The sequence below is a fragment of the Microcaecilia unicolor genome, chromosome 4 (assembly GCF_901765095.1).
Source record: "Microcaecilia unicolor chromosome 4, aMicUni1.1, whole genome shotgun sequence".
In the NCBI taxonomy this organism is placed as follows: Eukaryota; Metazoa; Chordata; class Amphibia; order Gymnophiona; family Siphonopidae; genus Microcaecilia; species Microcaecilia unicolor.
The window spans coordinates 19,193,331-19,219,089 of record NC_044034.1 but is presented as its reverse complement, the minus strand read 5'-3'; the positions used below and the strand labels follow the sequence as shown (position 1 = coordinate 19,219,089).

General features: G+C 45.8%; 1 protein-coding gene across 2 annotated transcripts in view; it reads right to left on the bottom strand.

Annotated features, from left to right (window-relative positions):
* Positions 1–1,546: 1,546 nt before the first annotated feature.
* NEU3 (neuraminidase 3) overlaps positions 1,547–25,759 on the bottom strand; it is a 29,903-nt gene continuing 5,690 nt past the window's right edge. For both annotated transcript variants that reach the window (XM_030200001.1, XM_030200002.1), the window contains exons 2-3: positions 12,371–12,598; positions 1,547–2,867 (exon numbers count right to left, since the gene is read on the bottom strand). In XM_030200001.1, coding sequence (XP_030055861.1) covers positions 1,857–2,867; positions 12,371–12,571 — 1,212 coding nt within the window. In that variant the 5' untranslated portion in view covers positions 12,572–12,598 and the 3' untranslated portion in view covers positions 1,547–1,856. The remainder of the gene's footprint in view (positions 2,868–12,370; positions 12,599–25,759) is intronic.

The window sequence follows — 25,759 nt, the reverse complement described above, 5'->3', positions numbered from 1 at the left end:
GTAGGTCCATTACCCCAGGTACTTGTTAAGAAAAAAAAAAAAGAAGCTATTTACAAAAATATCTTCAAATATCTATTCTGTAGCACTTTATCATGCTTCTTGGGAATGCAAGTTTAAGTCCTTTTGGAGGGCCTCTGATATGTTACATGGAATGAGTTTTACACCACACTCTTTCATTTCTTCCAGGCAGTAATCTATTGGGCTGGGTCTCCTCCTTAGGTGTCCATGCTAAACCTCAGGTAACTTGGATAATGACGGTTTGCATAGTGGGGAAGAAATAAAGCTACAAAGTAGTACATTTAAAATGAATCAAAGAACATTTTTCTTCACGCAATGTGTAATTAAACTCTGGAATTCGTTGCCAGAGAATGTAGTAAAAGAAGTTAGTTTAGCAGGGTTTAAAAAAAATGTTTGGATAGCTTCTTAAAGGACAAGTCCATAGACCATTATTAAGATGTTTGGGGAAAATCCACTGTTTATTTCTAGGATAAGCAGCGTAAAATGTATTGTACTTTTTGGGGATCTTGCCAGGTACTTGTGACCTGGATTGGCCACTGTTGGAAACAGGATACTGGGCTTGATGGACCTTCGGTCTGTCCCAGTATGGCAATACTTATGTACTTATGTAAATGTATTTTGCCGAATTGGATTAAGCCTGAAGCTACGCAATATTGCAAATGGAGGAACAGGCTTCATGGGCTGCTTTTGATGGAGCTTACAGCCGTGTAGTTAACTTTTACATCTCAAAGTCAATTTTATTCTGTTTGGGGGCAGTATATACATTCTTTGGCTTCTCGTGCCCGCACTCATATTTTATCAATTGGGTGTTCTTTCAGGTGCTACAGGATGAAGTCCCTTTTTTTTTTCCTCAAAGACAAATTGGGGTGGTTCTTGTCCTGCGGATACTCTGCATTTCCTTTGGTGTGTGTGTGTGTGGGGGGGGGGGGGTTATTAGAGTCCAGACCCTCCGGGCCACGTGTTTTGGTTATGTCCGCGTAATCCGGGAGTATGTGAGATTGTAGCCTTTCGGGAGTTTGGTTGTGTATTCCTTTTGGTTGGATTTTTAAATGTATCTGCTATGCTAATTTTATAATGGTAGGTAGGGCGGGCTGGGAGGAGGAGAGGGGTTAAACATTTAAGGTAAAAGGATTGATGATGACATGTCTTCTGTTTCTATTATTGGATATGCATACTCTTATCTGTTTACGCTTTCCAAAAATACTAGGATTAGGGGGCATGCGATGAAGCTACAAAGTAGTAAATTTAAAACAAATCAGAGAAACCTTTTCTTCACTCAACGTGTAATTCAACTCTGGAATTCGTTGCCAGAAAATGTGGTAAAGGCGGTTAGCTTAGCAGAGTTTTAAAAAAAAAGGTTTGGACAGCTTCCTAAAGGAAAAGTCCATAGACCATTATTAAATTGGACTTGAGGAAAGTCCACTATTTCTTGGATAAGCAGCATAAAATGTTTTGTACTTTTTTGGGGGGGATCTTGCCAGGTATTTGTGACCTGGATTGGCCACTGTTGGAAACAGGATGCTGGGCTTGATGGATCTTTGGTCTGTCCCAATATGGCAATACTTATGTACTTACCTGGTTCTGTTTATTGCTCTTGTAGTATACATCCTTGTTAACTGTGTGCATTGCCATCAATAAAAATTGTTAAAATTTAAATTTGGTAGCACTCTTTACTAAGACATCTGCTGGTGAAGGCTGTCACTGCATATGAGTTTCACCCCCACCTCACAGGCTTTATAGCCAAACCTCCACATAGTGACAATGCAATGCCCGCTCTCCTCAGGAAGAGCAAGGGTTAAGTTGCCTAGGGTAGGGAAGTGGTGGGATAGAGGTGCCATCTAGTCCTTCAGGAGCACATCAAGCGAGATCTTTTGAAATACTATTTCTTCACAGGTCTCCACCGTGCCACACTCGAAGAGGCAGCCGAAGTGGAAGGAATCCTCGCAGACGGTCAGATCAGAATATCCGCTTGGCCCCTTATTCACGATCCAGGGGCCGTCCCAGCAGTTGGGACTGAGGGGGGATTTATTCACATAGATGCCCAGGTCTACCCGCTTCCTTCTGTTTGTTGGGTGGGAATAGAGGAACCACGATAGGCTATGCTTAGGGGTAAAGAGTTGAGCTTTCTCCAGGCCAGGCCTCTGGGTGATACTGACTTCCCTATCATTCCTTTTTCCTTGATACTTTTCTGGAGGTATGAAGCTCACCACACTACCCTGGCAGCCATGAGGAGGTTCACACAGCTGTTCAGAGAGGTAAGGCATTTCGAAACTAAGGCCCAAGTCCTTGCTGAGTGCTTCAGCCCGCCTATGGTATGTGGTACGGGCACTACAGTACAGAAGGCAGGTGCCATCATTACACGTCACCTCTGCCATGCTGCACTCCCCCGTGTTCTGCTTGCTCAGAAGCTTCCCACAATGCCAGGTGCCCCCCAAGTCATCACTATATAAAACAAACGAGTGTGACCTTGTGAAACACACAAGGGGGAGGCTAAAGCATCTGCAATGGATGTAATACGTGTATGCTGGAACAATTAGCCTGCCAGACTGCAGCTGGACCCCGTGTCCTGGGCCTACAGCAAACGTGGCCCAGTTGGCGATGTCCTCTCCAATGACTTCCTGGGTCAGGTCTGTCAGCTGACTCCAGGTCATACCGTAGTCCTTGCTGGAGATGTAGCACAGCTTGGATGCATTCTTCCCCGAGAAGATCTGGTAGCACTCGGTGGTGTCTTGGTACACACAGATGAAGAACAGAAACACGACCTGGTCTTTCTTTTCAAACACAGGACACGGGTTCATGGTCCGATGAGATGGTAACGTAGCTAAAGACAGTGGGGTGATGGAGCCCCACTGCAAGAAAGCAGAAGAATGAGGACAGGTTAGAGAGCTCACACAGAAACTTTGCTGAATACATTACAATCCATAATTTCAGAAGGGGAGATGACACATTTGGAAATACATAGAAATAAAAAAAAATAAAAAAAAAGGTCTCTTGAATCAATTGCAAGATACTTCCTATAACACTATATGCCTGTGAAGTGCAACCAAATCATTAATGAGCAAGGGAAAAAGCCTCTGTACCCCAACCTCCACCCTCCATATTTTTTTGAAAGAGGGTATGGAGGAAATAACATGGGTCCAATTTCTTCATCGGTATTAAACAAAAACCTGGTCTCTTATACTGTTTATTGCTAAAACTTCACAGGAGTAACAGTTTGTGGATCCCAAAAGTGTAAGAAATAACTTAAGCTTTCAAATAGCGAACACAACATGCAGAATGGGTCAGTCACACCGACTGTGGCCAGAGTTTCGCTACCGTGGGCTGTCTCAAGGCGTGCGTGACATCATCCATAACTATAGACGCTGCGTGTCTTCAACGTTCAAGGGATTTTCCCCTTGCTCATTAATTATTTGGTTGCACTTCGCAAAGTATCTTGCAATTGATTCAAGAGAGTTTTTTTTTTTGTATTTCTATATATTTTGATACTCTCTTATCCTTTTTGTTAATTACCATTACGTTTGGAAATATATCCACAGTCTGAATGGCGGATTTACATTCACAGTTCTAACGTTATCATCTGTAATTATATTTTATTTCAAGTGCTAAGGCTTGTATTTCAGCAAATACTTCCTTTCAGAAAATGCATTTCCTTATTGCAGGGAATTAACAGTTAATAGAAGTTAAAATACTTCTGCCTGTCCTCTTAATGAGGGTTTTCTTTCCTTTTAAAAGTTAAAAACTAGGGAGAGTTCAATAAAGGAGGAGCAGCCTAAGTGGCCTGAGAACCAGGGTAACCAAGTTTGATTCCAACTGCAGCTCCTTCTAATCCTGGGTAAATCACTTAACCCTCCACTGCCCCAAGTACAAAAACGTAGATTGTGAGCTCACTAGGGAAAATACAGTACCCGTATGTAATATGTAACCCGCTTTGGTTGTACCGCAGAAAGGCGGCCTATCAAATCCTTGACCCTTTATTTAAATTGCTTTAATGGTCCTGGAAAAGCAGTCCATTTACACATGCCAGCAGGAGCACTGGGCAGAGCCAAGGGTCTTGCTTATAGGGAACTCCCTTCTTGCCTCTAAAGGGAGCTGAACAGAAGAGACTAGAAAAAAAAGCAAGCTTTTCTTACAAAGGGAAAAACACTTTAAGAGTTCAGTTTTTTTCTCTTTTATAATAATGCTAAATGTTTATTAGAGTAAATAAATGGTTACAATAAAAATTCTTTTATCCCAGTATTACAGAAAATTGAATTCTTATTTATATCAGTCCAAATTTCAGTATAAGGAAAATAAAATCTCTCTCTCTCTGTTTTCCCTTTGGAAGCTGTCAGATTCTGATCTAGTACAAAAGGTACCCAGGCTGAAACCTGAAGCTTAATTTGTCCAATCATTTAATGCCTTATATTTTCTCTCTTACTTATCTGGTATTGAAGGGGGGCAGACTCAAGAAAAATGTCAGGAAGTATTTCTTCACGGAGAGAGTGGTGGATGCTTGGAATGCCCTCCCGCGGGAGGTGGCGGAGAGGAAAACGGTAACGGAATTCAAACATGCGTGGGATAAACATAAAGGAATCCTGTTCAGAAGGAAAGGATCCTCAGGAGCTTAACCGAGATTGGATAGCAGAGCCGGTAGTGGGAGGCGGGGCTGGAGGTTGGGAGGCGGAGATAGTGCGGGGCAGACTTATACGGTCTGTGCCAGAGCCAGTGGTGGGAGGCGGGACTGGAGGTTGGGAGGCAGGGATAGCGCTGGGCAGACTTATACGGTCTGTGCCAGAGCCGGTGGTGGGAGGCGGGGATAGTGCTGGGCAGACTTATACGGTCTATGCCAGAGCCGGTGGTTGGGAGGCGGGGCTAGTGCTGGGCAGACTTATACGGTCTGTGCCAGAGCCAGTGGTGGGAGGCGGGACTGGAGGTTGGGAGGCAGGGATAGCGCTGGGCAGACTTATACGGTCTGTGCCAGAGCCGGTGGTGGGAGGCGGGGATAGTGCTGGGCAGACTTATACGGTCTATGCCAGAGCCGGTGGTTGGGAGGCGGGGCTAGTGCTGGGCAGACTTATACGGTCTGTGCCCTGAAGAGCACAGGTACAAATCAAAGTAGGGTATACACAAAAGTAGCACACATGAGTTGTCTTGTTGGGCAGACTGGATGGACCGTGCAGGTCTTTTTCTGCCGTCATCTACTATGTTACTATGGTATTCTTCAACTCTAAGGTCACCTTCACATAACTCTGTTTCTTTGGTATTTTTCTCAAATATTCATCATTTGCCCTTTGTAATGAATACCTGTCACTCTTTGTGGTCCTTCACTGAAAATGTCCCTGTGTTATGTATAAGCCTGTTTGAAATAAACAGACATTGGTTAAAGTTTATAGCCCATTACGAGGGTCTACAGTCTGAGAAAACCAAGACACAAGCCAGCTAATTGCCCTACTAAATTAAGAAAAAGGAATGTTATACAAAGCTGACTGATTTGAAAAACCAAACAGCTCTATACAGTTTGTATAGGGGTGTTGGGATGACGTCATCCATTAGGATAAAACAGCATGGGGCCACGTTAGTCCACTTTCTCGCTCTCTCTCTCTCTGTCCCCTCTGCGCAAGCACCAAGCCGTGAACGGCTTATAGGGGCTGCCACAAGCGTGACGGTTTCCATGGCAGGCCCTTAGCAGGGTGAGGTTGCCAGCACCACCCCCTGCCATCCCAAGGCAATGGAGGGTTAAGCGCCTTGCCCAAGACCACAAGGAGCTGCTGTGGGATTTGAACCTGGGCCTGCCAGCTCCAAAACTGCTGCTCTAACCATTAGGCTATTAGTCCACTTTAAAGGTTAATAAACAAAAAAATAAATAAATCGAAAAAGTGGAAAATAGGGTGATGGACTCTTAAATATATTTTTTAACTTACCTTTCAAAGGCTAGAACCTTCTTCCTCAGGTCGGGACAGTATAAACAAAAAGATTACAATATCAGAATATATAAATGAATCATCATTGCAATGACAATCTCGAGGGAAAGGCAGGGGTGGGGTAAGAAACAGAGAGACAGATGGGTGATCAGAGCAGTAGAATGTTATGATTTTTAATGTTTAATATCCACAAAACAGGAGAACTGGGGTGTGAAATCAAAACTCCAGTGATTCAAGTATACAAAGCATGAAACGAGGTGTGAAAATGCTTTTCATCAAGGAAGAAAAAAAGCCTCAGACTCCCTGCCAATGACCATTAAACACTGACATGGAGAATATTCACATTTCAGGCTAAAAAAAAAAAAAAAAAAACTTCCAAAAATAGCAGATTCAAATCAAAAAGCTACATGTTAAGTGAAAAATGTGAAGAACAAAATACATGATTTCAAAAAACAGCACTTAGCTTCAAACATAGTAACATAGTAGATGACGGCAGAAAAAGACCTGCACGGTCCATCCAGTCTGCCCAACAAGATAACTCATATGTGCTACTTTTTGTGTATACCTTACCTTGAATTGTATCTCTCTTTTTCAGGGCATAGACCGTATAAGTCTGCCCAGCACTATCCCCGCCTCCCAACCACCAGCTCCGCCTCCCAACCACCGGCTATGGCACAGACTGTATAAGTCTGCCCAGCACTATCCCCGCCTCCCAACCAGCCCCGCCTCCCACCACCGGCTCTGGCACAGACCGTATAAGTCTGCCCAGCACTATCCCTGCCTCCCACCACCGGCTCTGGCACAGACCGTATAAGTCTGCCTAGCACTATCCCTGCCTCCCAACCACCAGTCCCGCTTCCCACCACTGGCTCTGGCACAGACCGTATAAGTCTGCCCAGCACTATCCCCGCCTCCCAACCGCGACTAAGCTCCTGAGGATCCATTCCTTCTGCACAGGATTCCTTTATGCTTATCCCACGCATATTTGAATTCCATTACCGTTTTCATTTCCACCACCTCCCGCGGGAGGGCATTCCAAGCATCCACTACTCTCTCTGTGAAAAAATACTTCCTGACATTTTTCTTGAGTCTGCCCCCCTTCAATCTCATTTCATGTCCTCTCGTTCTACCACCTTCCCATCTCCGGAAAAGGTTCGTTTGCGGATTAATACCTTTCAAATATTTGAACGTCTGTATCATATCACCCCTGTTTCTCCTTTCCTCCAGAGTATACATGTTTAGTTCAGCAAGTCTCTCCTCATACGTCTTGTAACGCAAATCCCATACCATTCTCGTAGCTTTTCTTTGCACCGCTTCAATTCTTTTTACATCCTTAACAAGATACGGCCTCCAAAACGGAACACAATACTCCAGGCGGGGCCTCACCAACGACTTATACAGGGGCATCAACACCCCCTTTCTTCTGCTGGTCACACCTCTCTCTATACAGCCTAACAACCTTCTAGCTACGGCCACTGCCTTGTCACACTGTTTCGTCGCCTTCAAATCCTCAGATACTATCACCCCAAGATCCCTCTCCCCCTCAGTACCTATCAGACTCTCACCGCCTAACACATACGTCTCTCGTGGGTTTCTACTCCCTAAGTGCATCAATTTGCATTTCTTCGCATTGAATTTTAATTGCCAAACCTTAGACCATTCTTCTAGCTTCCTCAGATCCTTTTTCATGTTTTCCACTCCCTCCCGGGTGTCCACTCTGTTACAGATCTTAATATCATCTGCAAATAGGCAAACTTTACCTTCTAACTCTTTAGCAATGTCACTCACAAATATATTGAACAGAATCGGCCCCAGCACCGATCCCCGAGGCACTCCATTTCTCAAACACTGCTTGAAACAACTGTCACGGTCCCACCGACAGAGGCAGCAGAGGTTCAGAGTCACATTTTGCATGTCTATGTAGTTCAAACAGAACCATATAAATCTGAATATTCTCCATGTCAATGTTTAATAATCATGGGCGGGGAGTCTGAGGCTTTTTCCTTCCGTGATGAAAAGTGTTTTGAGATTTTGTTTTATGGTTTATAATAATGTGACAGGAAACCCCGATCTTTGTTAAGTCCTTTCTTGTTATTCCTGTGATGTATGAAAATAAAATAAGATACTTTGCAACCGACGACAAAGGACGTCACCCTATCACACAGGTTAAAATAGGATTAAGCCACGTTAAGCCATTATTTGGCTTATTTTAAATATCGTCAGGTTGATATTTAAAAGCATTTACAAGGTCAGCAGTGGCACCGTTTAAAACAAAAAGTTTGTGGCACTTAAATGGATAATTTTGGCCATTTAACCCTTTCATGCCTATAATATTTTTATGCTGAAAGTATATTTCAGTTAAGTGCCTTGCCTCAGGGGTCTAAAATCAAACAATATACAATAATATAAATAATCCTATATAATAAAACTCACCCTCAACGTTCTGAGGACACTGACGTCACTGTCAGGTCCTCCGGGCGTTTCCTTCCGGTTCGAAGCCTTCGTGGTGGTGAAGCCACCGAAAACACTGTGTTGAGGCCCCGCCCTCGCGTCAAACGTGATGACGTCGAGGGCGGAGCAATGGTGTCACAGGCTTCACAACCAACGACGCAGCAGATTGAAGGTGGCGTGCCGAGGACCGCAACAATGGCAGTCAGTGCCTTCAGAACGCCGAAGGGGTGAGTAGGGAGGGGGGGAGGTACGGAAGGAAAACCGTGCTAGCGCCCGTTTCATTTCCGCACGAAACGGGCATGTTTTACTAGTGTATATATAAAACACATAAAAAAAATCTATATAGATAAAATACATAAACAAAAAGTTATATAAATCATTTCAGAATAAGAAAATAAAAATGAAAAGAGTAACAAATGAATAAAATGCATACAGATATAAGAATCCTAAAATAAATGCACATACTTATGTTACAGATCCAATATAACCAATGAAAACTTTTATGACAGACTAAAACTGAAAACAATGCATATGAAGTTATAATGAAATTTTAACGTAATGATAAAAACAAAAGGACATTATTCTCAAAGAATGCACATGAAATTATAATTCCAACATAATGTCAAAAAGAACAAATATACATTTTTGTCAAAGAATGCACCTCTGTATAGTTTGTCAAAGTCTTTAAGGTTATGTGGTAGAAATCCACGCTATCTGTGAAGTGGAGAAAAGCGCGTCATAAATGTTTTCATTGGTTATATTGGTATATCTATAACTTATAAATATGTGCATTTATTTTAGTATTCTTATATCTACCCTTTGTATGCATTTTATTAATTTGTTACTCTTTTCATTCTTTATTTTTATTATTCTGAGATTTATATAGTTTTTGTTTATGTATTTTATCTATATAGATTTTTTTATATGTTTTATATATGCATTATTTATATTATTGTATATTATTTGATTTTAGACCCCTGAGGCAGGCACTTAGCCGAAACACGGTGCCGAGTCGGGCTCTCTAAGGAATAAAGTATTTTATTCCCATCCTCCTGTTGTTTTTAGAAGAGCCCCGCTGGCCACAATACTCATTCTGTAAACGCTTTTATACGTAGTGGGCTATAGTCTTCTGCTTTTGTGGTTTCTCCTCTGAAAGTATTTCAGTTGCTATATGGCAACAAGGACATGAAAGATCCGTTATGGTTAGTTTTGGGGTGGCGTCGGGCCTGTAGGCTATAGGGATGTTAAGATAAATTAGGCTTTGCTTCCTAGCTGTTCAGACCAAGCCTGTACTGTATTTTTAGGAGAATTAAGTTGTCAGCATTATTGAGCCAAACTGGTCTACCAAAGAGCATTGCAACATGGAGCTGGATTGTTTACTCTAGGTGAGATCATGGGACAGAAGAAGAATCGTGACCTGGGAACAGCCCAAGGACATGACAACCCAAAACCAATTATGCCCGCCCAAGAAGGTGGTCAGAGGTTAGTTCTGCGGAGACTCCTCTTTGATGGGCCTATCAGGGGATGGGTTGTATATGCTTAAGCCGATTAGGCCTTTGCATTGTAGAACCAACCATCATGACATAATCCTCATTAAGATGGACCAATCATAAAATGCCAAGCTCTAGTACTTGAATGTTAGCCTGCCAACCGCCAATGACAGGAGATACCATTAATGGCTTGGTGACAAATCCTATATCCAAGAAAAAAAAAAAAAAGAGAAAACCAAACACTTCCACAGTTCAACAAAAGAAACCAAACAAAGGAGTGGAAGTAACCACAACAAGTCTGTTCCAGGATGATAATCCAATTTTAATAAAACAAAATAATTCATATATACCAGTCCACATATACTAGGACGAGGGGGCATTCAATTAAGCTACAAAGTAGTAAATCTAAAATAAATAGGAGAAAATTTTTCTTCATTCAACCTGTAACTAAACTCTGGAATTCGTTGCCAGAGAATGTGGTAAAGGCGGTTAGCTTAGCGGGGTTTAAAAAAAGGTTTGGACGAGTGGGTAGGGTAATGTTCAATGCATAATAGAGGGACATGTGCATTATTAGATAGGAGAACAATCCTTTGAAGGAGCACATCAAGAGGACCCGCCAGTAAATACTGTTGGGATAATACGCTGAGTAAAACACGAGTTATAAATATTGGAGTTTCATATAAAAGTTTACTGTTAATAGTTATGCAACTGCACAGTAATTATACATGTACACATTATAAATAAAGGATAAGACAAGAAGGAAGGGATAGGGGAGAAAAGTTTGGAAAACATTGATGATGGAGGTTTCAGGTTTAGTAATGTGTACTAGACTTCGCTGTTATACGATTTATATTGACTGAGATGGAATTGTATACCATGTGACCTCATCAATAAAAAATTGTTGAAACATAAAAAGGTTTGGACGGCTTCCTAAAGGAAAAGTCCATAGACCATTATTAAAATGATTTGGGGAAAATCCACTGCTTATTTCTGGGATAAGCAGCAAAAAATGTATTGAACTTTTTTGGGATCTTGCCAGGTATTTGTGGCCTGGATTGGCCACTGTTGGGAAACAGGATGCTGGGCTTGATGGACCTTTGGTCTGTCCCAGTATGGCAATACTTATGTACTTAGGATTCTGAATAGAATCTTGCTACTCTTTGGGGTTCTACATGGAATGTTGCTACACTTTGAAATTCTGCATGGAATCTTGTTATTACTTAGAATTCTAGAATCTTGCTACTCTTTGGGGTTCTGCATGGAATCTTGTTATTCTTTGGGTTTCTGCCAGGTACTTGTGACCTGGACTGGCCACTGTTGGAAACAGGATGCTGGGCTTGATGGACCTTTGGTCTGTCCCAATGTGGCAATACTTATGTACTTGGGATTCTGAATAGAATCTTGCTACTCTTTGGGGTTCTACATGGAGTGTTGCTACACTTAAAATTCTGCATGGAACCTTGTTATTACTTAGAATTCTAGAATCTTGCTACTCTTTGGGGTTCTGCATGGAATCTTGTTATTCTTTGGGTTTCTGCCAGGTACTTGTGACCTGGATTGGCCACTGTTGGGAAACAGGATGCAGGGCTTGATGGACCTTTGGTCTGTCCCAGTGTGGCAATACTTATGCACTTAGGTAGCTGAAACTCATACCCTTGTCCTATACCAATGGATCCTACACGGGCTGCGTTTCTGTGAGTGTGCCATCCTCAGGAGTCCTCTCGGTGTATAACAAAGACAATACCTAAAGCTACAATGAGAGCAAGGGCAGCTTGATTAGAAAACTCTTTGTGCAGACTGGCCATTATGCGAGATGCTGCTCCTCCAAAATTGTAGTGGGTGCGATCTACGCGGACAAATCCTATGTAACAGGGAGAAAGAATGAGAGAAGTACAATGACAGAGTAAGAGCGACAGTGAGTGAGAGAGCTGGAGTATGTGGGGAAAAAAAAAAGAAAAAAAACAAAGAGGTGGTCTCCAGGCCCGCAGAAAAACTGGAAAGATGTGCCATGGAGACAGGGGTGGGGAGAGAAAGGAACTCTTTCTGTCAGAGGTCTCTATTCAAATTGGGCAAACATCAGAAATGCTACTACAGTGAAATTCTGTTTTTAAATCAGACTCTTTTGAGCACAAAGTTTTAAGTCCATTCACCAAACAGGTGGGGGGAGGGGGGGGGGTAAAAGCTAGAGTAAATATGTGGTATTGACTGTGTGGAAATTTTAAACATAACATCTTACTGAAACACAGAGAGATTGTAAGTTTCTACATATTTCTTTAATCAGAACTTAATTAGTTAATCTGGCTATTAATTTGAGTTAAATAAAAGCCATGCATTAATTCCCGTATTTCCTATGGGCACCTCTCGCTTGTATAAGGCATAACCTTATGAGGGAATTCAGGTTAAAAGACTAATAAGGTATAAACAGATGTTGTTATGGAAAACGGATGCCTTCAGAGGACAGAACCAGTAAGTCAATCATTTACGCCAGCGTGCACCACATCGGTCACCTACCTGAACTGAATCACCTTGTGTTAGCCCACGTCTCATGACCAGGTATTCTGCATCTCTGTCTCTGCATGTGGCGCGCCTCTCCGCGAACGCCAGGAAGGTGCCCATTTCTTTGATGTACAGCAGCGCTGGGATTCTATAGGTGACTCCACTGGCTTCCTGGCGGAACAGCGTCGTCTTATCGGAGACCGCTGAAGCATCCATGGCACTTCACACAAGAAAAACCCGTCGCTAGTAAGGAGGAGAGAATGGCCCTGGTAAGCACAAGATGCAGGAAAAACCTGTCTCAAGTCACAACTAAGGTAAAAAGGTCATGGTTGTTGGGGGTTTTGAGGGGGTACCTGGGGGTACCCCCTCAAAACCTTTTCCACTGTCTGCTGAAATTGACCCATGGTCCCCAAGTTTTAATGAAAGAGCTCAGGCTCTACACACCAATTCTGGCTTGTCATAGATTCTGTGACTGGTTGCAGGGGGCCTGGCTATTGTGGGGTGGGTCCTTCAGTGACCACCCCACCCTTGAAGGGTGGCCTAGTACTGGTTGTTGGCATCACAGAAAACAATGAGCTTTGTGTAGAAAGGAAGACTACAAGGATTGGCAAACAAGGAAACTGCCTTGAGCCCCCGTGCCACAGGGGGCACCTCACCTGTCTGAAACTGAAAGCAGCACAGCCTGCTGGTGGACTTTGGGGTTCCCGCTCCTATTTCTGCCCTGGGCCCCCCCACAGTGTGTCAAACAGCAGCTCTGGGGTAAAGTAGGCAAATGTAAATAGTGAGAGCTCCACAAGCCTCAGTGATCTGAAGTCGTGAACTCAAAGCCCCTCCCTCACCGATTCTACGTGTGACCTTGGGCCAGTTCCTTCAATTTCTCACTGTACCTAGCAGCGCTCGGGCATCGAAGATCATGCTATGATGCTCCTTCTCTCCCCTTGGTCCTTATAGGGATGATGAAGCATCATTCTCCATATCCAGACTTTCACCCCAGACGTGGTTGCACATATGTTTCTGATATACACTATCATTGTCTCTAATGCTTTGCGGGTATCTTTTACTGCAGACACCCTACTAGATCTGTTAGTGCTGTAAAAACACTGGAGCTTTTTCAGACAGATGTTCATACACGTGTGTTCTTCTTTTTAATCACCACCACTGCCCCAACCTCGCCCCTTCCTCCCATGTGGCTCAGATCAGCACTGAAGAAAAAGGAAGGAAAGTGCAGGAGAAGCAGGGTTTAGAAGGGCCGGACCCAATCTGCTGCTGGTTGTGGCTGAGGGAGTGGGGCATCCTGACGGCCCTAGCCCCAGAGGTTTAGGGCAGGGCAGGACAGGAGGTAGCAGTAGCGGCTGGGCTGGTTGATCGTATTTTCTTCAGCCCGTGAGGGCAGTATGGGGGATTGTGAAAAGCAGTGTTGGCCAATTGCAGAGGCAATGGGGAAAGCCAACATGACAGGCGGAGGCGTCAGCATCAGAGAGAGGAGGGGTAGGAGGCAGTGGCGTAGCCAAGGGTGGGCCCGGGCCCACCCACTTTGGCCTCAGGCCCACCCACTAGCAACCCACCTATGATGTGACTGGCAGGGATCCTCAAGCCCCACCCGTCAAAAACTCCCAACAACTGTCCCTTCTGCATGCCTTGTAAATAGCAGATCTTTGCCTACAACCGATACATACTGCTCGCACCAGCCCCACAGCCTTCCCTCTGATGTATTCCCGCCTGTGCGGAAACAGGAAGTTGCGTCAGAGGGAAGGCTGTGGGGCCAACTTGAGCAGTGTGTATTAGTTGCTGCTCGCTGCTGGTGAAAATCTGCTATTTAAAAGGTATGCAGGAGAGGTGGGGGGGGGGGGGGGGATGTTTGAGAGACCATGTAGGCGAGAGATGGAGACACCACATCACTTGTGGGACAAGGCGGAGTTCTTCTGCTCACCCATCTTGGGCCCAGGCCCACCCAAAATTGGGTGTCTGGCTACGCCCCTGGTAGGAGGTAGCAGCTTCTGGTCTTCTACCAGCATGGTTGAGGAGAGGAAAGGAGGGGAGGAGAAAGGCTGAACGTCATCTCCACACGCTCAGTGCTTTACCTAATGGAAAAAACGTGCCGTGAGCTCTTGTGTACAACATGAAAACTGTCTCTGGAGAATTCTTAGGTTGGCCCAATAGTAAGACTCACTGCCTGGAAAGGAGCAGGCACCAGAGTTTAGTGCCACCATTGGACAAAAAAAAAAAAAAAAGGTATTTGAAATGTTAGTGAAGAAGCCTGTTATGGGCCTTCACAGTCAGGCTTTGGCCCTTAGTTCTGGAATGTGCTGAAGGTGGGGTAAAATTGAGGGCTATGGAGGCTACCAAGCCACTCAGTATAGCCCTTGTTGACCCCCACCCCCCCCCAACCACTTCATGAATAAAATACAAGGCTACATTTGCTAAAGAGCACAACCATCTTAACCATCTTAGTGGACGCTAATGATTGGCATGCTAAATGCTAGAGATGCCCCTAGAAATATATGGGCATCTCTGACATTTAGCACGTGCTTATTTTTACTGCACGCTACAAACGCTAGCGCGCCTTTATCAAAGGACCACTTAGATAGTTTCAAAGGCTTGTTCAAAAAGCCAAGCCTTTAGCACAGGTTTAAAAGCCTTAAAGGAAGATTCTGCAAAGGTATGAAGGGGGGGGGGGGGGGGGAGTTCCAAAAAGAAGGGCCAGCAAAAAAAAAAAAAAGCTTGATTTCTGGTGAATTGTAATTGAGCAAACTTAGGGCCAGGTAAAACAAGTCAGTGATCATTGAGAGAACGGAGAACACGAGCAGGAGAATAAGGAATGGTAAGTACATAAGTAATGCCATACTGGGAAAAGACCAAGGGTCCATCGAGCCCAGCATCCTGTCCACGACAGCGGCCAATCCAGGCCAAGGGCACCTGGCAAGCTTCCCAAACGTACAAACATTCTATACATGTTATTCCTGGAATTTTGGATTTTTCCAAGTCCGTTTAGTAGTGGTTTATGGACTTGTCCTTTAGGAAACCGTCCAACCCCTTTTTAAACTCTGCTAAGCTAACCGCCTTCACCACTTTCTCCGGCAACGAATTCCAGAGTTTAATTACACGTTGGGTGAAGAAATATTTTCTCCAATTTGTTTTAAATTTACTACACTGTAGTTTCATCGCATGCCCCCTAGTCCTAGTATTTTTGGAAAGCGTGAACAGACGCTTCATATCCACCTGTTCCACTCCACTCATTATTTTATATACCTCTATCATGTCTCCCCTCAGCCGTCTCTTCTCCAAGCTGTATAGCCCTAGCCTCCTTAGTCTTTCTTCATAGGGAAGTCGTCCCATCCCCGCTATCATTTTAGTCGCCCTTCGCTGCACCTTTTCCAATTCTACTATATCTTTCTTGAGATGCGGCGACCAGAATTGAACACAATACTCAAGGTGCGGTCGCACCATGGAGCGATACAACGGCATTATAACATCCTCACACCTGTTTTCCATACCTTTCCTAATAATACCCAACATTCTATTTGCTTTCTTAGCCGCAGCAGCACACTGAGCAGAAGGTTTCAGTGTGTTATCGACGACGACACCCAGATCCCTTTCTTGGTCCGTAACTCCTAACGTGGAACCTTGCATGACGTAGCTATAATTCGGGTTCTTTTTTCCCACATGCATCAGGTAAAGAGGAAGCCCTACCCTGTGTGCTTTTAAAGTAAGGATCAGTAGTTTGAAATGTATATTTAATGCAATGTAATCTGAACTTGATGTCAAATAGTTTAATGTTTTATGTGAGTCACATTTAACTTGAACACCTACTTGACTAACTGTACATATGTCCTTTAGATTGCAAGCTCTTTGAGCAGGGACTGTCCTTCTATGTTAAATTGTACAGCGCTGCGTAACCCTAGTAGCGCTTTAGAAATGTTAAATAGTAGTAGTAGTAGTAAACACGGAGCGCTGGGTAAAATGGGGGTGTGCTAATGCATGTGAGAATTCAGTGATTTAATCACACACTTTTATAAATCATGAGCTATAAAAATATGCAGGACAAAGCAAGTGCAGCCCTTCAAGAAAAAGCTTACAACATCAGACAGAGGTTCAAGGGTTGCCTCGCAGAGAGCAGGGCTGCTTGTGCATTGGGACCTGAAAGAGAAGTTCTGTTCTTGCCTGTACTGGCAGCGATGCTAGGAACAGAATGATTCAGTGTTTTCAAATCTCAAAACACAAGGATTAAAACCTGAAAGAGACAACACTAGACAGGTAACCCACAGAAGGCTGGGAGATGATGTACAGTGTAAAACCTAAAGCAGGTACCTTACATCTGATGTGACAGCACCCTCCTGTGGTCTTCCACAGTTACTGCATTAACCAAACAGCACAAGTAGAGACCTGCACGGGAACGGGGTTCCTGCAGGGATGGAAGCAATTCTGCGGGTGGAGGAGTGGCCTAGTGGTTAGGGTGGTGGACTTTGGTCCTGGGAAACTAAGGAACTGAGTTCAATTCCCACTTCAGGCACAGGCAGCTCCTTGTGACTCTGGGCAAGTCACTCAACCCTCCATTGCCCCATGTAAGCCGCATTGAGCCTGCCATGAGTGGGAAAGCGCAGGGTACAAATGTAACAAAAATAAAATAGATACTATTGGAGATTCTACATGGAATGTTGCTATTCCACTAGCAACATTCCATGTAGAAGGCTGCGCAGGCTTCTGTTTCTGTGAGTCTGACGTCCTGCACGAGCCCAGCATCCTGTCCACGTCAGCAGCCAATCCAGGCCAAGGGCACCTGGCAAGCTTCCCAAACGTACAAACATTCTATACATGTTATTCCTGGAATTGTGGATTTTCCCAAGTCCATTTAGTAGCGGTTTATGGACTTGTCCTTTAGGAAAACCGTCTAACCCCCATTTAAACTCTGCCAAGCTAACCGCCTTCACCACGTTCTCCGGCAACGAATTCCAGAGTTTAATTACGCATTGGGTGAAGAAAAATTTTCTCCGATTTGTTTTAAATTTACTACACTGTAGTTTCATCGCATGCCCCCTAGTCCTAGTATTTTTGGAAAGCGTGAACAGAAGCTTCACATCCACCTGTTCCACTCCACTCATTATTTTATATACCTCTATCATGTCTCCCCTCAGCCGTCTCTTCTCCAAGCTGAAAAGCCCTAGCCTCCTTAGTCTTTCTTCATAGGGAAGTCGTCCCATCCCCGCTATCATTTTAGTCGCCCTTCGCTGCACCTTTTCTAGTTCCACTATATCTTCCTTGAGATGCGGCGACCAGAATTGAACACAATATTCAAAGTGCGGTCACACCATGGAGCAATATAACGGCATTATAACATCCTCACACCTGTTTTCCATACCTTTCCTAATAATACCCAACATTCTATTCGCTTTCCGAGCCGTAGCAGCACACTGAGCAGAAGGTTTCAGTGTATTATTGACGACGATGACACCAAGATCCCTTTCTTGGTCCGTAACTCCTAACGTGGAACCTTGCATGACGTAGCTATAATTCGGGTTCCTTTTTCCCACATGCATCACCGTGCACTTGCTCACATTAAATGTCATCTGCCATTTAGCCGCCCAGTCTCCCAGTCTTGTAAGGTCCTTCTGTAATTTTTCACAATCCTGTCGCGAGTTAACGACTTTGAATAACTTTGTGTCATCAGCAAATTTAATTACCTCGCTAGTTACTCCCATCTCTAAATCATTTATAAATATATTAAAAAGCAGCGGTACTAGCACAGACCCCTGAGGAACCCCACTAACTACCCTTCTCCATTGTGAATACTGCCCATTTAACCCCACTCTCTGTTTCCTATCCTTCAACCAGTTTTTAATCCACAATAGGACATTTCCTCCTATCCCATGACCCTCCAATTTCCTCTGTAGCCTTTCATGAGGTACCTTGTCAAACGCCTTTTGAAAATCCAGATACACAATATCAACCGACTCCCCTTTGTCCACATGTTTGTTCACTCCTTCAAAGAATTGAAGTAAATTGGTCAGGCAAGATTTCCCCACACACAAGCCATGCTGACTTGGTCTCAGTAATCCATGTCCTCGGATGTGCTCTGTAATTTTGTTTTTAATAATAGCCTCTACCATTTTCCCCGGCACCGACGTCAGACTCACCGGTCTATAATTTCCCGGATCTCCCCTGGAGCCTTTTTTAAAAATGGGCGTTACATTGGCCACCCTCCAATCTTCCGGATGAACACAGAGGATGTCTAATTAGAAAATGGAAGTTATAAAAAAAAAACCCTAAGCTTAAATGGCTGCATGAGTGTGGATGTGCTGAGTGACGCTTAGATGGCGACTCCGGCTGTGATGAACTATGGCCGATAACCGGCAGAACTATATGGTCTGTGTCTCATATATGGCAATCTGGTTTAGGATGGGCTGGAAAGGGCTTAGACAGCAACTTCAGTGGCTGGAACACGAGGACAGTGCTGGACAGACTTTTACGGTCTGTGTTCCACAAATGAGAAGACAAATAGACTGGAGTGGGCTTCAACGGCAACTCCAGCAGTTGGAACATAAGGATAGGGCCAGGCGGACTTCTATGGTCTATGTCACAGAAAGACCATAATCAAATATATAATATCACACTTGTTGATTTAATCATGAATTGATGACGTGCGACTATTGGGCAGACTGGATGGACCATTCAAGCCTTTACTTGCCGTCACTTACTATGTTACTATTAATCCTCTTTGCTCCCGGGCTGATGCGCAGACCTCAGCTCTGACACAAGCACGAGCATCAGATGTCACCTGACCTACTGGAGCGTGCATGTGACAGACCTCTCAGCACACAGTGCCAGTGAATCAGAGACGAGTCTTACATGTGCGCACCAGAGTGTTCCAAGTTCCGTTCCTTCCTTGCAGCACTGTGGCTCAAATCCAGAGAGACACAGAGAGCTGACCGGAACTCTCTTTTATGTACCATTAAATTGACATGGGGATGGGTTAAATTCTTGTTGGGACGGGTTAAATTCTTGTGGGGATGGGAAAGATTCCAGTGGGAACGGGTGGGGACAGGTAAGATTCCAGCAGGGACGGGTGGGGACGAGTAACATTTCTATCTCCCTGCAACTCTCTAAGCACAAGACAAACCTAGGTGCCCTGGATTTGAAAACGGCCAAAGACGGGGCTAGACGTACAAGCTCGGGAAGTCTATTCCAGGCATGAGGTGCAGCGAGATAAAAGGAACGGAGTCTGGAATTAGCAGTAGAGGAGAAGGGGACAGACAAGAGAGATTTATCCACAGAACGGAGTACCCAAGGGGGGGGGGCGTAGGGAGAGACAAGAGTGGAGAGGTACTGGGGAGCGGCAGAGTGAATGCACTTATAGGTCAGAGAAGTTTGAATTGAATGCGGAAACAGATAGGGAGCCAGTGATTTGAGGAAAGGGCTAATGTGAGCATAGCGACTTTGGCGGAAAATGAGTCGCCCAGCAGAGTTTTGGACTGATTGAAGAGGAGAGAGATGGCTAACAAGGAGGCCGGTGAGAAGCAGGTTACATTAATCAAGACGAGAGGTGATAAGAGTGTGGATAAGTGTTCTGGTAGAGTGCTCAGAGATGAAGGGACGGTTTTGCTGATGTTATAGAGAAAGAAACGACAGGTTTTGGCAATCTGCTGAATGTGAGCAGAGAAGGAGATAGAGGAGTCGAAGATGACCCCAAGGTTACGAGCTGATGAGACAGGGAGAATGAGAGTGCCATCCATAGAAATAGAGAAAGGGGGGAGAGGAGAGGAGGGTTTAGGGGGAAAGATGAGAAGCTCGGTTTTGGCCATGTTAAGTTTCAGATGACGCTGAGACATCCAGGCAGCGATATCAGATAGGCAGGCTGATATATTGGTCTGGATGCTGGTTGAGATTTCGGGGGTAGAGAGGTAGATCTGGGAGTCGTCAGCGTACAGATTGTATTGAAAGCCATAGGTTCCACCGTAGCGACCTTCAGCAAGTCTAAGTCAGGAGCAGGTAGCGCGTAAAGACGCGACATAGCTCTAAGCAACCTTAAGCCCACTGTCTGGCGTATCCCACTGCGCCGATCTTCATGGCCTCATGCACATGAAAGGACATCTCTTCATCAAGGACAGTATCTGAAGCAAAACTTATGGGCTGGACGCCCACACTGGTATCAGGAACGGAACCGGGGCTAGGACCCGGGTTGGCATCCAAGTCTGAAGTGGAACTGGAGCAGGAACACTGAACAGGAGCTGAACCGGGACTGGGACCCGGACTGGAATCAGAGTCTGGACTGGAGCGGGAACTCTGAACAGGAGCTGAACAGGGACTGGGACTCGGACTGGAATCAGAGTCTGGACTGGAGCGGGAACTCTGAACAGGAGCTGAACCGGGACTGGGACCCAGACTGGAATCAGAGTCTGGACTGGAGCGGGAACTCTGAACAGGAGCTGAACCGGGACTGGGACCCGGACTGGAATCAGAGTCTGGACTGGAGCGGGAACTCTGAACAGGAGCTGAACCGGGACTGGGACCCGGACTGGAATCAGAGTCTGGACTGGAGCGGGAACTCTGAACAGGAGCTGAACCGGGACTGGGACCCAGACTGGAATCAGAGTCTGGACTGGAGCGGGAACTCTGAACAGGAGCTGAACCGGGACTGGGACCCAGACTGGAATCAGAGTCTGGACTGGAGCGGGAACTCTGAACAGGAGCTGAACCGGGACTGGGACCCAGACTGGAATCAGAGTCTGGACTGGAGCGGGAACTCTGAACATGAGCTGAACCGGGACTGGGACCCAGACTGGAATCAGAGTCTTGACTGGAGCAGGAACTCGAGGCACCCTCTGCCTCCTGGCAGGGACAGAACTTTAACTGAGGCTTGGCAGCAAACACCCTTTGGGCAAGAATCTGAGGCTCGATCTGAAGCGCCACTCGAACTGGCCTTAGGAGCTTCATTGGAGGTGCCCTCTGGACTGGAAGCGGAGGCTCCACCTGAACCACCCTTCGGACTGGCACCGGAGGCTTGGTTAGAAGCCCCCCTCGAACTAGACTCAGTGGCTTGACCGGACGGGTCACTTGGGCAAGAACCAGAGGCTCGACCTGGAGTGCCACTTGCATAGGCCTCGGAGACTCTGTCAGAAGCACCCCTCGGACTGGACTCAGGGGTTTCAAAGGACATGCCACTTGAACGAGGCTCAATCGAAAGCTTCCCTCGGACTGGACTCGGAAGCTGAAGTGGAAGCGTTACTTGAGCTGGAAGCGGGGACTCAGAATGAAGCACCCCTGGACTGGACTCAGGCGCCTAGGTGGCGGCACTACTTGGACTGGAATCAGAGGCTTGGTCCGACGTCTCACTCAGCCTGACCTCCGAGACTGCTGAGGAGCCCTGAGCGGAGAACTCCCACAGCGCCTTCTTTCGGCCTTAGCCTCAGGAGCTGGACTGGAACTGGAACTCTGACCCGGAGCTGGACTGGGACCACTCATCCACCTCCTTGCAGCATGGGCCTCAGGAGTATTCCGCAGAGCTGGATCCGAGAGAAGTTGGAAGCGGTAAAGGAAGAGCTTGGTAGAGGGATCCATAGCAGAAACTGGGTTTTCAAAAAACCCTCGCCCAGAAACGCGCTCTCTCTCCGCTGCTGCCTCAGGAGTATCCTTCAGGGCGATGGCAGCTAGGCAGAGCGGAAAGCCGGATAACCCTAGCTAGCCAAAACCAGGACTCAGGACGAACAAGCAGGGACCAGGATGTGCACACAGGATATACAAGGTTCAGGATGTGCACCCAGAGTATACAAGCAGGGAGTAGGGCAGGCTGCAAACACAGACAGGGAAACCCGGGCTGACCTGCAGAGGCTACCTCCACAGCAAAGGCAGAGGCCTAGCAGCCAGGATGTGCACACAGGATATACAAGGTTCAGGATGTGCACACAGAATATACAAGCAGAGAATAGGGCAGGCTGCAAACACAGACGGGGAAACCAGGGCTGAACAGCAGGCTCCAAACATAGACTAAAGGCAGAAGGGCTAGCAGCCCACGCAGAAGGGCAAGCAGCCCACAGGTACTGGGAACCGAAGGGCACCAGCCCACACAGAAGGGCAAGCAGCCCACAGGTACTAAACAGAAGGGCAAGCCCACACAGAAGGCAGGCTTACAGTGGGGGAAATAAGTATTTGATCCCTTGCTGATTTTGTAAGTTTGCCCACTGACAAAGACATGAGCAGCCCATAATTGAAGGGTAGGTTATTGGTAACAGTGAGAGATAGCACATCACAAATTAAATCCGGAAAATCACATTGTGGAAAGTATATGAATTTATTTGCATTCTGCAGAGGGAAATAAGTATTTAATCCCTCTGGCAAACAAGACCTAATACTTGGTGGCAAAACCCTTGTTGGCAAGCACAGCGGTCAGACGTCTTCTGTAGTTGATGATGAGGTTTGCACACATGTCAGGAGGAATTTTGGTCCACTCCTCTTTGCAGATCATCTCTAAATCATTAAGAGTTCTGGGCTGTCGCTTGGCAACTCGCAGCTTCAGCTCACTCCATAAGTTTCAATGGGATTAAGGTCTGGTGACTGGCTAGGCCACTCCATGACCCTAATGTGCTTCTTCCTGAGCCACTCCTTTGTTGCCTTGGCTGTATGTTTTGGGTCATTGTCGTGCTGGAAGACCCAGCCACGACCCATTTTTAAGGCTCTGGCGGAGGGAAGGAGGTTGTCACTCAGAATTGTACGGTACATGGCCCCATCCATTCTCCCATTGATGCGGTGAAGTAGTCCTGTGCCCTTAGCAGAGAAACACCCCCAAAACATAACATTTCCACCTCCATGCTTGACAGTGGGGACGGTGTTCTTTGGGTCATAGGCAGCATTTCTCTTCCTCCAAACACGGCGAGTTGAGTTCATGCCAAAGAGCTCAATTTTTGTCTCATCTGACCACAGCACCTTCTCCCAATCACTCTCGGCATCATCCAGGTGTTCACTGGCAAACTTCAGACGGGCCGTCACATGTGCCTTCCGGAGCAGGGGGACCTTGCGGGCACTGCAGGATTGCAATCCGTTATGTCGTAATGTGTTACCAATGGTTTTCATGGTGACAGTGGTCCCAGCTGCCTTGAGATCATTGACAAGTTCCCCCCTTGTAGTTGTAGGCTGATTTCTAACCTTCCTCATGATCAAGGATACCCCACGAGGTGAGATTTTGCGTGGAGCCCCAGATCTTTGTCGATTGACAGTCATTTTGTACTTCTTCCATTTTCTTACTATGGCACCAACAGTTGTCTCCTTCTCGCCCAGCGTCTTACTGATGGTTTTGTAGCCCATTCCAGCCTTGTGCAGGTGTATGATCTTGTCCCTGACATCCTTAGACAGCTCCTTGCTCTTGGCCATTTTGTAGAGGTTAGAGTCTGACTGATTCACTGAGTCTGTGGACAGGTGTCTTTCATACAGGTGACCATTGCCGACAGCTGTCTGTCATGCAGGTAACGAGTTGATTTGGAGCATCTACCTGGTCTGTAGGAGCCAGATCTCTTACTGGTTGGTGGGGGATCAAATACTTATTTCCCTCTGCAGAATGCAAATAAATTCATATACTTTCCACAATGTGATTTTCCGGATTTAATTTGTGATGTGCTATCTCTCACTGTTACCAATAACCTACCCTTCAATTATGGGCTGCTCATGTCTTTGTCAGTGGGCAAACTTACAAAATCAGCAAGGGATCAAATACTTATTTCCCCCACTGTAGAAGCAGCGCAGCAACACACTGACTAACCTGTCGGCCTCTGGGCATGACACCAGACAATGACACTATGCGAAGGCCCTGACTGCAAGCACAGGCCCTCCTTATAAAGGAACTCACTGATGAGTCAACCCCAGCAGGATAGAAGCAGGAAGTTCCTTGCCTCCAAACAGAGGCTTGACCCACAGAGGAAGTGAGCCCACAGGAAGGACAAGCAGGAGCCATCTTGGATACTGGCATAGAGGAGGTGGCAGCCATCTTGGAACAGGCATAGCCCACACAGGTGAGGTCCAGTAAGGCAATCAGCACACAGAGCCAGAGAGAAACTAAGACAGAGACAGACACAGAGACAAGCAGAAGCCAGCACAGCCACTGACTCCCAGAAACAGGGTAAGTTTGAGGGTGGTCACGGCCGCAGACGTGACACAGGAAAAGAAAAAACAACCCGCCCAAAAAACCGCGACCCGCAGCGGGTCGTGGAAAGCCGCCCAATTGGGCGGGAAAACCACCCATCTGGAAACCTTGGACTTCAGCTGGCTGCCCAGGTTCACATATAGCAAACCTCAGAGGTTCTCTCTATCTCCACCTGCTGGTAGAGGGACACAACCCACAAGTCTCTGGATTGATCTGTGGGACGCCATGGAACAGTTGGTTTAGGTTGGACTAGCTTATAGGTGCTTGCTAAACCACCGTTCACTCATGACCATCATCAGAGTGGTTTACAACTGTAAATAGCAATAGCCTAGAGAAACAGACCGGCGAGTAACAGCAAATCAGAACAAAGAAAAAGTGAAACTTACTAGTTTAAAGCAGGAGCTAAGTAAAGCAGCTTCTAAGACTGCACAGAATCATACCAACTTCTCACCACTGCCTCAAAGGATAAAACCACCTAACAATAGATGGCTCACGGTAGGCTCAGGCAGACTCCGTTATGTGACACAGAAACATCTGCCCTCACAAAGTGTTTCCCCTACAGAATTCTTTTGCTCCATTACAGCACCGTGATGACCCTGAAAATAGAACTGAGGCGGAAGAAAAAGCAATGAAGGTGGAACAAAAAGATACGAAGGTGCCAAAGGAGAAAAGACACCCCCCCCCCCCCAAAGCACTAATGTTGAAACTCACACCAGGAAACTGTTGCTACTAGGGGATTCCGTTATCAGAGGCATTAACTTTGAAACACAGTTCAAGGGGCCATGCAAAGTGAAATAAATGCCTTCCAGGCTCCTCAGCTACCAGGAGTACCAAGCAAATAATCTCTATAATCAGAGAGGAAACTAAGGAGTCAAAACACCGATGTTGCTATCCACCTGTGAATAAATGACTTGTCCAGTAATACCCCACTTGCCACGCAGAGAAGCTCTTCAGGAGCTGGGAGAGGGGTTAAAACCTTAGATACAAACAATAGCTTTCTCTGAAGTACTACCTACCTTTGGAGAGGGAGAGAAAAGACTGCAAAGTACTGAGAATTTCAATAGCTGGCTCAAAGCCTGGTGTCACCAAGAAGGATTTAGGTACATAGGAGGATGGGGCAATACATGGAAAAACAAAAGACTATATTGTAACGATGGGCTGCATCTCACTATGGCGGGAAAAGAAATCCTTGGGGGGGGGGGGGGGGCGGAGTTCAGACAACATATTTCTAGGCATTTAAACTAGAAGGTGGGGGTGGCATATGGAGGCAGTTCTCTTCA